Source organism: Peromyscus eremicus, chromosome 4 (assembly GCF_949786415.1).
Source record: "Peromyscus eremicus chromosome 4, PerEre_H2_v1, whole genome shotgun sequence".
Lineage (NCBI taxonomy): Eukaryota > Metazoa > Chordata > Mammalia > Rodentia > Cricetidae > Peromyscus > Peromyscus eremicus.
In genome coordinates this window covers 66,711,150-66,721,761 of record NC_081419.1, presented here as the reverse complement: position 1 = coordinate 66,721,761, position 10,612 = coordinate 66,711,150, and the positions used below count along the sequence as shown (strand labels likewise).

Here is a 10,612-nt window from a genome sequence, read left to right as displayed (position 1 = left end):
TAGCTTGGCTTGTTTCTAGCCAGCTTTTCTTAAATTAACCCGTCTCTTTTCTCCTCTGTTTTGCCTCTGGGATTTTTACCTTTCTTTATATTATATATCTTTCTTTACTTATTTCTGTGTGGCTGGCCCCTGGCATCCTCCTCTTCTTCTCCTTTTCTCTACCCTTCCTCTCTCTCTTGTTCTCTAGTGTAGATTTCTTCTCCTATTCATTCTCTCTGCCTGCCAACCGCACCTATCCTTTCTCCTGCCTAGCTATTGGCTGTTCAGCTCTTTATTAGACCAATCAGGTGTTTTATACAGGCAAAGTAACACAGCTTCACAGAGTTAAACAAATACAACATAAAAGAATGCAACATGGGACTAGAGAGAGGGCTCAGCGGTTGAGAGCACTGGCTGCTCTTCCAGAGGACCTGGGTTCAATTCCCAACACCCACATGACAGCTCACAACTGCCTGCAATTCTAGTTCCAGGGCCTCCATCACCCTCACACAGACGTACATGCAGGCAAAACAGCAATGTACATAAAATACAAATAAATAAGTTATTTTAAAAAATTAAAAGAGCCGGGCGGTGGTGGCGCACGCCTTTAATCCCAGCACTCGGGAGGCAGAGGCAGGTGGATCTTTGTGAGTTCGAGGCCAGCCTGGGCTACCAAGTGAGTTCCAGGAAAAGGCGCAAAGCTACACAGAGAAACCCTGTCTCGAAAAACCAAAAAAAAAAAAAAAAAAAAAAATTAAAAGAATGCAACAATCTTTGCATCATTAAACAAATATTCCACAGCATAAATTAATGTAACACATCTTAAAATAATATTCCACAACACACACACATTTTTTTTTTTTACAAAAAAAAAAATGAATATTCTTGGGCTGGAGAGATGGCTCAGTGGTTGAGAGCACTGGTTCTTCCGGAGGACCTGGGTTCAATTCTCAGTACATGGCAGCTCACAACTGTCTGTAACTCCAGCTCCAGGAGTTCTGACACCTTCACACAGACACACATGAAGGCAAAAACACCAATGCACACAAAATAAAAAAAAAATAATTTTAAAAAGAGACTATTCTCTTTTTGAGGGATAAAAATCTCACTATGAGCCGGGCGGTGGTGGCGCACGCCTTTAATCCCAGCACTCGGGAGGCAGAGCCAGGCGGATCTCTGTGAGTTCGAGGCCAGCCTGGGCTACCAAGTGAGTTCCAGGAAAGGTGCAAAGCTACACAGAGAAACCCTGTCTTGAAAAAGCAAAAAACAAAAAACAAAAAACAAAAAATCTCACTATGTCGTCCAGACTGATGGTATTTATTTACATTTTCATTTTATATGTATGGGTAACTCATGAGCCTTGTGCCCTCAGAGGCCAGAAGAGAGCCTTGGGTCCCCTGGAACTGGAATTAGATATGGTTGAGAACCACCATACCGGTGCTGGGAGTCAAACCTAGGTCCTCTGGAACAGCAGCAGCTCTTAACAACAGAGCCATCTCTCTGGCCCCAAGGCTGCTTGTCTTTTTTTTTAGACTCAAGGAATCCTCTTGCCTCAGCTTCCTGAACATCTGGGACTACAGGCATATGTGTGCCTGGCTTATATTAGAGTCATATACTATATATTTTTTTCTTTTTTGTGTGTTTTTTTCAAGACAAGGATTCACTATGTAGTTCTGGCTGTCCTGGAACTCACTATGTAGACCAGCCAACCTTGAACTCACAAAAAGTTCTACCTGTCTCTGCCTCCCAAGTGCTGGGATTAAAAGCGTGCACCACTATGATAGGCTTTAATATTTTTCTTCTAGTGAAAGACATGGAATACAGAAAAAAAATAAAGACAATAGTACTATGGAGAAAATTATTTTTCTTTTCTTTTTTTTTTTTTTTTTTTTGGTTTTTCCGGACAGTGTTTCTCTGTGTACCTTTGGAGCCTGTCCTGGAACTCACTATGTAGACCAGGCTGGCGTCAAACTCACAGAGATCCGCCTGCCTCTGCCTCCCGGGTGCTGGGGTTAAAGGCGTGCACCACCACCGCCCGGCAAAAATTATTTTTCTTAATATTTAATATATATATTTTTCACACTATGTATATTCTGGTTTGGTCAGGTACGGTGTGGGACTTGATGTGAAGAAGAAGGAGATTCTGAGAGTTGGTGGCAGTGCCATTAATCCCAGCACTGGGAAGGCAGAGGCAGGAGTAGCTCTTCGTTGTGTTTTGGGCCAGCCTTGTCTACACAGCCAGTACAAGGCATTGAGGGCTACATAGTGTGCCATGGTCTCAAAAAGGAAAGAAGACTAGACAGACCGTAGGCCATCCATCAGGCAGGTCCCCTGTCAACCACCGCTCACCCACCGCAGAGCCAGGTCCTGCAGGGCTTCCCCGGGCTTCGAGGAGCCTCCCTGGCCAGCCTCCCCCGCCCGGGTCAGGGGTTGGAGAGAGGGCCCTCCTCCCTAGGCAGGGTCACCGTTTCACCTTCTCTCGTTGCCGTTCCAGTCCCCCACCCCACCCCCGCGCGGCGCCTCTCCTCGGGAGCCATGGTGTCTGTCCCCGGAACCCCAAGGCCCGGCGGGGACCGCGGGGAGCCAGCTTCCCCCGAGGGTCGGGAGGAGCTGGGCAGCCCGCGGCTCTCGTCCTTCCCGTCCTTCTCGCGGTGGCTGGCCGCGAGCCCGGGGGCGGGCGGCTCGCCGCTGCGCCTGGTGGGGTGGGGCGGGATGGCGGCTTCCGCGTGGCTGGAGGCCGGCCTGGCCCGGGTGCTCTTCTACCCGACGCTGCTCTACACGGTGTTCCGCGGGAGGGTGCGCGGCCCGGCACACCGCGACTGGTACCACCGCATCGACCACACGGTGCTGCTGGGCGCGCTGCCGCTGCGGAGCATGACGCGCCGGGTGAGAAGAGGCCGCCGGGCCGGGCCGGGAGCGGGCCCCGGGCCTCGGCGAGCGCCCCACGGCCCTCGCTGAGCCCCCTCTTTGCTTCGGCAGCTGGTACTGGACGAGAACGTGCGCGGGGTGATCACCATGAACGAAGAGTACGAGACTAGATTCCTGTGTAACACCGCGAAGGTGAGGAGCGGGGTGGGGGCCCGGCCCGCCAGCCTGGCGGGGTACTCGGGCTGGGGATTGCTGGGGAAGCGAGGGCGAGGTGGGACGCTGCGGGTGACAGTGTCTCCCAGATGAGCGTCAGACGCCTAGTTGCCTTATCAAGCACTGAGGTTGCGCAGCGAGTTAAATGGCTGCAGGTGGAAAGCAGCCGAAGCTGATCAAACCAGAACGAAGTCGAGAGTCTGGAGCTCGGGGGACTCAGGCGGCTGAGGCAGGATCTTTTGAGCTCAGGAGTTCAGAAGTGTCCTGGGCACTGTCTGAAAAAGAGAGCGAGCTAACCCCGTGTGGGTGTCTCACTCTTGGACTTCCAGCTCGAATAGGCCAGAGGAGGATCGTTGGAAGTTCCAGTCCAAGATGGTCTATGTAGGGAGTTCTGCGCCAGACAGGGCACAAGGAAGCCCTTCAAAGTCGGGACCAGGGATGTAGTTCTTTATGTACACATATATGTTACTTTTTGTTGTTGTTGTTTATTTTGAGACAGGGTCTTAAGTCGATGATGAACTTCATCTGATTATCCTGCCTCCATTTCCCAAGTACTGAGATTACAGGCATGTGCTAATACACCCATCTTGTGTTTGTGATTTTGGTCACTAACCTCAGTAATGAAAATTGTGATTTATGTGCCTTGCCGATTTCATTCATGCTCATTCAACACTTACTTTAGCACCAAGTATGAATTAGGCAATGTATTAGCTTTGGAGATGAAGGCCAACCCTTAAGAAAAACACTTTTTATTTTTATTTTTATTTTTTTTTTAGAAAAACACCTTTTTAAGAAGGGGTGTGGCTTAGGCGGTTGGTGGTGGTGCACGCCTTTAATCCCTACACTCTGGAGGCAAAGGCAAGTGGATCTCCGAGTTCGAGGCCAGCCTAGTCTATGGAGCGAGTTGTTCTAGGGCATCCAGGGCTACACAGAGAAACCCTGTCTCATAAATAAATAAATAGATAGATAGATAGATAGATAGATAGATAGATAGATAGATAGATAAATAAGGGAAAAAAAGAGGGGATGTGGCTCAGCACTCTGTGTGTGCAGGTGGAAGGATCAGGAACTTGAGGCCAGCCTGGGCTACATGAGCCTATGGCTAAACACAAAATCACACAGATTTAAAAAAAAAACACAACACACTCCCTCCTGGACCAAGCATAGTGGCACACTCTTAATCCCAGCACTTGGAGGGCAGAGGCTGGTGGATCCCTGAGTTCAGGGCCAGCCTGGTCTACAGAGTGAGTTACAGGGCAGCCAAGGCTATGCAGAGAAACCCTGTCTTCTTATATATACTATGTCAATATATATACATTCCTTATTATCTATACTGTGTCAATAAGTTATCATTGAAAAACTGCAGAACAGACTGGGGAATGTATTTCAGGTGATAAAGTGCTTGCCTAGTATATGTGAAGCCCAGTGTGGAACAGAAAACAGGTGTGGTAGTGGTGTAGAGCCTGTAATCCCAGCACCGGAGATAGAAGCAGGAGGATCAGAGATTCAAGTTCACCTGGGTCACATATGAGTTCGAGACTTACCTAGGCTATATGAGGCCCTTTCTGAGAAAAGAAAAAGAAAAAGGGGGGAGACACACAAAAGAGCGTGTCACTGTTCCTTGAATTTCCCCAAGTACTGTCACCAGGTCTCAAGGGTCATTAGCTATCAGAGTTAGTATTCACTAATGTAGTCCGTTGTATAAATGCAGGGGTACAGACAATGCCTGGTCTCTGAGTGTGAGGCATTGGCATTTGTAAGATGGAGCTTGTCAGCCCACTAGCCTAGAGGTAAGGAATCTCCAAGGCATGGCTGCGTCTCAGTGTGTCTAAGGATCCTCTGGCAGCCTCGCTATATAGCAAGTTCTCACCTGCAGCCCCGGATGGTCCGACTCAGGACTCTGAGTATTTAACAGCTCGGAAAGTGGTTCTGGTTCAATTGCTGTACAAGCAGAGGTGTGCTTTCAGGGTATGTTAATTTGATTGGTGGATTAAAGTGGCCTCCATGCACTCATTAAGGTGCAAGGACTTGCTAAGAGCAGCAAGGAGCTCGACATGGAGGTGCACACCTGTAATTTTGGCATTTGGGAAGTGGAGGCAGGAGCATCAGCTCATAGGCATCCTTGGCTACATAGTGAGAACTGAAAGCCAACCACCACCACCAAAGAAGTTAGTAAGAGTAGCTAGAGTGTACTTGAAGTCTTAAAGCAAAAATACAGTTGTCTAATGTGGCAAAGGCTTTATTTCATTTCTCTAGTTACTTCTTAAATAATATTACACAAAGGCAGGTAGGTGTTTTGTTTTGTTTTGTTTATATGGTGAAGGGAGATTTATTCTGTAGCTTAGGATAGATAGCCTTGAACTCCACTCACAGTGTATCCCGCTCAAGCCATCCTAGAGTTGGGATTTTAGGCATGAGCCCCACACTCCTGTGTGGTTTTAAGTATCAGATAACCCCATTTCTTTTACTATGTACCCCTCAAAAATGGTAAAAAGATTTATGTACTTACAGCCAACTATACTATCCTTGCCTACAGCTGGATCACAGTATAGGTCCCAAATAAGGCAAAAACACAGCTTTGCAACATTAAGTGGTGCTGGAAGTCTCTCAGGGCTTCATTTACCAGGCACTCCACCACTGAACTACATCCTCAGCCCCATAACTTCTGAAGCTGAATTTTTTAAATGTATTTTTGTTGTTCTGATGTTTTCTTTGTTTTGTTTTGAGACAGAGTCTCACTATGTAGCCGTGGCTGATCTGGAACTTGGAACTCTTTATTTATGTAGACTCAAATTCATAGATATCCGCAAGCGTTTGCCTCCCAAGTGCTGGAGTTAGTGTTTGCCACTACCCCTGACTAAAGATTCTTTAATTATGTGTCTGTGTGGGCAGGTGCTTACAAATGGCTGTAAGCTTCCCAGTGTGGGTGATGGAAACTGGGTTCAGGGTCCTCTTAGCCACTGAACTATCTCTCCAGACCCACAGCTGAACTTTATGGAGCTAATATTTTGTAACTGAGGTTTGAAGCATCTAGAGAATATTTGAACATAACTTGAATAGCAGCATGTCTGCTTAATGGAAGGTCAGCTGTTCATTTTGTTTGTTTGTTTTTCAAAATAGGGTTTCTCTGTGTAGCTCTGGCTGTCCTCGAACTCACTCTGTAGACTAGGCAGGGCTCAAACTCAGAGGTCCGCCTGCCTCTGCCTCCCGAGTGCTGAGATTAAAGGCGTGCGCCACTACTGCCGGCCAAAAGTTGGCTGTTTCCAAGGCATTTCTGGTCTAGGAAAGAGTCGCATTATAATAACCCCTGGAACTTGCTTGCTGTTGTTTTGCTGCTTGAGGACCCCCTCTTCAAACCATTCACCCCAAACTTGTCTGATTTTCCTTTTTATGCTGGTGGACCTGGTTCTAGGAATGGAAGAAAGCAGGAGTTGAGCAGCTCCGGCTCAGCACAGTTGACATGACTGGGGTCCCCACCTTGGCCAACCTCCACAGAGGAGTCCAGTTTGCTCTCAAGTACCAGTCACTGGGCCAGTGTGTCTACGTGCATTGTAAGGCTGGGCGATCCAGAAGTGCCACGATGGTAGCAGCCTATCTGATTCAGGTAGGAGAAGTATCCCTGCAGTAGCCTTCCTTGTTAGAGATTTCCAGTAGCGTGGTTTACTGGCAGGCCTTCCTGGAGAGAACTATATCCATCTCCAGGCTGACAGAATGTGGCGTCATGCCGAACACCCAAGCCTTGTGCACAGGCCAGCCCGTACTAATCAGGATAATCAATGTGGATTCTCCTTTCTGATGTGGTTTCCTTAGCTTAAATGTGACAGGAAACTTAAAGGAGAAGGTTTGTCAAAGTGCTTGCCCAGAGCAGGCCTAAGGAAAAAAAGTGAGTTTTGAAGAGTGTTCAACCCAGCAGAAGACTAGAAAGTTACTTTTTGTTTGTTTGAGATTGTGTGAGATAGTGTCTTGTTATGAGCCCTGACTGGCTGGGAATTCACTATGGAGACTGGACTGGTGCCTGTATAAACGAGGCTGGCAGCAATCCTCCTGCTCCTGCCTCCTGAGTGCCAGGGTTACAGGCATGCACCACCATACGTGCTTTAAAGACTTGCCAAACACTTGCTTTAAATGGCATGGTAGGGGCTAGCTCAAACACTTGCTTTAAATGGCATGGTAGGGGGCTAGCTCAAACACTTGCTTTAAATGGCATGGTAGGGGCTAGCTCAATTGGTAGAGTGCTCGCCTAGTGTGCATGAGGCCCTGGGTTTGATCCTAGCACTGCATAAAACTGAGTGTGGTGACCCACAACTGTAATCCCAGCACTTGGGAGATGGAGGCAGGAGGATGAAGCTGAATGACATCCTCAGCTACAGGGCTGTATATGGCATTTCCTAGTAAAGCTCTGAATATTAGTTTTTGTTACTTAATATTTACTTAGTATGTGCACAACTGGGGATATTGCTCAGTGTAGAGTGCCTGCCCATCATGTGTGAGGTCCTGACTTTATTCCCTGATACTAGGGGGGAAAAAGAATTATTGACTGGCAAGCATGATGCTTTAAAAATATTTAGATGGGCTGGAGAAATGGCTCAGAGGTTAAGAACACTGGCCATTCTTCCAGAAGTCCTGAGTTCAAATCCCAGCAACCACATGGTGGCTCACAACCATCTGTAATGAGATCTGGTGCCCTCTCCTTGTATGCAGGCAGAACATTGTATGCATAGTAAATAAATAAACCTTTTTTTTAAAGTAAATATTTATTTCCCAGGATTTGTTTACTGTCCTTTAGGCTCCATTCCCATAACAAAGAAGAGAGCTTTGACCACCCTCTCTTGCAAAAAAACCCCCAAAAAACAAAAAAAACCCACAAAATTTAGAAGCAGACGCTTTATAGTCCTTTATCATTCCCGCAGTTTTTCCCTTTCCAGCTTGACTCATTTTTGCTTAGTCCGGTTCTTGCATAGTATTTCCAGTCAAGTGGGTAGTTTAAAGAAATACAGTGATCAATATAACCCTGTTAATGTGCACTATATGTGATTGAACTACACCTTTCATTATAGCCATAGCTTTCATTATACAGATTCTACTAGAAGCTGGGTGTGGCTGTGCACTGTGTAAGTGGAGGCAGAGGATCTCTGCAAGTCTAAGGCCACACTGCTCTGTGTAGCATGAGTTCCAGGTCAACTATATAGTGTGAGACTGTCTCCAAAAAGACCATAAAGGGAAAAAACAAACAAAAAAAAAACCTGCTGAAGTAATCTCAGGAGGGTATTTGGGTCCAAATGAGAACTGACCCAGCAGGCTAGAAGTTTTAATCCTGTTGAGTTCTAAATCAGTGTACATCCTTAAAACACAAAGGTAACCCTCCTAAATTTAAAAAAAAGTACTAATTTTTCTAGCTATGGTGATGAATTTCAGAAAAACATTTACCATGTGCTTTTAGAAATTAATTTTTGTGTGTCTTGTGTCAGAGTCTCGTGTAGTCTAGGCCGGCCTCAACGTCTATTATGCCAGTGAGGATGTCCTTGAACTTCTGATCCTCTCCTGCCTCCCCTCTCAGGCACCCAGTGTATATACTGGTCCTGGGCTTGAATGCAGTGTTTCATTCAGGCCTGTAAGCACTTCACCATTGTGCTACACCCCCAGCCTACTTTCAGAATTTTTTTTTTTGGGGGGGGGGTTTTCAAGACAGGGTTTCTCGGTGTAGCTTTGCACCTTTCCTGGAACTCACTTGGTAGCCCAGGCTGGCCTCGAACTCACAGAGATCCATCTGCCTGGCTCTGCCTCCCGAGTGCTGGGATTAAAGGCGTGCGCCACTACTGCCTGGCCAGAAATTCTTTTTTTTTTTTTTTTTTTTTTTTTTTTGGTTTTTCGAGACAGGGTTTCTCTGTGTAGCTTTGCGCCTTTCCTGGAACTCGCTTTGGAGACCAGGCTGGCCTCGAACTCACAGAGATCCATCTGCCTGGCTCTGCCTCCCGAGTGCTGGGATTAAAGGCGTGCGCCACCACCGCCCAGCCTCAGAAATTCTTAATAAAATCCCAGCTCAAAAAGGGCAGACTAGACCTAAGCAATCTGGGGTCTCAGCTTCATGAGTTACTTTGTTTCACTATTTAGCAGAGTAAGAATGAACAGGGTTGGAGGACAGGTTGACTGAAGTGGTTCAAAGTGCTCTCATGGAACATGTCTTTGTTTTTGACCAGGTAGCTGCTGTTGCTCTGGCTGGTCTCAAACTCTAGCACTCCTGTGCTCCTGTGATCCTCCAGCACACCATATCCAGCAAAGGAACATTTTTTTTTCTTTTCCTTTTTTTTATCCTGGGCATTGAACCCAGGTGATTTAAGCATGTTAACCAAATGCTCTATCATTGAGCTATATCCCTGGCTGTCTTTTTACTAAAACATGGTTTCACTAAGTCACCTGGGCTGGCTTAGCACTATAACTCAGACAAGCTTTGAAGTTGTGGTCCACCTGCCTTAACCTCCTGAATAACTGGGCTTATAGGCCTGCACTTCTCAGCCTAGCTGGAGCATGCTTTTCAAAGCCCTCTGTTACACATTATTTATTTACATGTGCAGCTGTGTGGGCATGCCTACACCATGGCACTCATGTGGAGGTCAGAGGACAGCTTGCAGGAATTCAGCATGTGAATTCCTGGGACCAAACTCTGGTTATGGCTGTCAGGCCTGGCAGCAAGTACCTTTACCCAGGGAGCATCCTTGCCAACCCATTTTCTCAAACACTAATTCTGAGAGTCTTTCGGCCCCTGCTCCTCGGCCAGCGACCCTGTTCTGCCTGCCCTTCCTTGCTGGCTCATTTTCTCACCTTGTTCTTCAGGTGCACAACTGGAGCCCAGAGGAGGCTATAGAAGCCATCGCCAAAATCCGTTCACACATCTCCATCAGGCCTAACCAGCTGCAAGTTCTCCAAGAGTTCCACAAGGAGATTGCTGCAAGGGCAGCGAAGAAGAACTGACGACATCGCTCACTGACACACCAAGAGTATGAAGGCTGTGGACGACAAAGAACTTGGCTCTACCCAAGTAAAAAGTTTAAAGGGCAAAGGGGCTTAAGCCAGGACAACACCCCAGATATGCTGATAATAGATAATGTGCTTCCTTTGCCTGCCTTCTCTGAAATAACACTGTCGGATGGCTACAGAGAACAAGATTGTCTGGCTAAATCTTACTTTCTTCGGCAGGGTCAAGGAAATATTAATTTTAACAGAAATCTATTGTGTATCTGATATTTTGTGTAATGGCACCATAACAAAGCCGTTTAATGCTAGAAAAGCAAAGAATACGCAGATCTGTTCTTTGTTACTATCAGAATCCCAATTTCAATTGTATAACTTGGCAAAATGCTTGCCCAGCATGTATAAGGCTCCGAGTTTGGTCCCTAGCACTTCCAAAAATAAAAATAAAAATAATCCTAATTTCCCTGACCCTGTGGGACTCCCCTCACACTTCTGGAGCAGTGATCAGAATGTCAAAGGATGTATGGGGTGCAGGCAGGATTGCCGACTCAGGAATGTCTAAGCCTGTAATTAGTTCCTCTTC

At 46.7% G+C, this 10,612-nt stretch overlaps 1 protein-coding gene across 1 annotated transcript; it reads left to right on the top strand.

The window, feature by feature from the left end:
• The first annotated feature begins 2,484 nt into the window (after positions 1-2,484).
• Ptpmt1 (protein tyrosine phosphatase mitochondrial 1) lies at positions 2,485-10,497 on the top strand. Its single transcript, XM_059260871.1, has 4 exons — positions 2,485-2,865; positions 2,959-3,039; positions 6,473-6,664; positions 9,892-10,497. Exons 1-4 carry the CDS (start codon positions 2,515-2,517, stop codon positions 10,027-10,029), a joined length of 762 nt encoding a protein of 253 aa, XP_059116854.1. The 5' UTR covers positions 2,485-2,514; the 3' UTR covers positions 10,030-10,497.
• The last annotated feature ends 115 nt before the right edge of the window (positions 10,498-10,612 follow it).

Bases quoted from the DNA above. Each gene is read 5' to 3' on its own strand.
- Ptpmt1 (XM_059260871.1), top strand. From the start codon at position 2,515: ATGGTGTCTGTCCCCGGAACCCCAAGGCCCGGCGGGGACCGCGGGGAG. The intron at 2,866-2,958 runs GTGAGAAGAGGC...TTGCTTCGGCAG, and splicing joins TGCGGAGCATGACGCGCCGG to CTGGTACTGGACGAGAACGT. The intron at 6,665-9,891 runs GTAGGAGAAGTA...CTTGTTCTTCAG, and splicing joins TAGCAGCCTATCTGATTCAG to GTGCACAACTGGAGCCCAGA.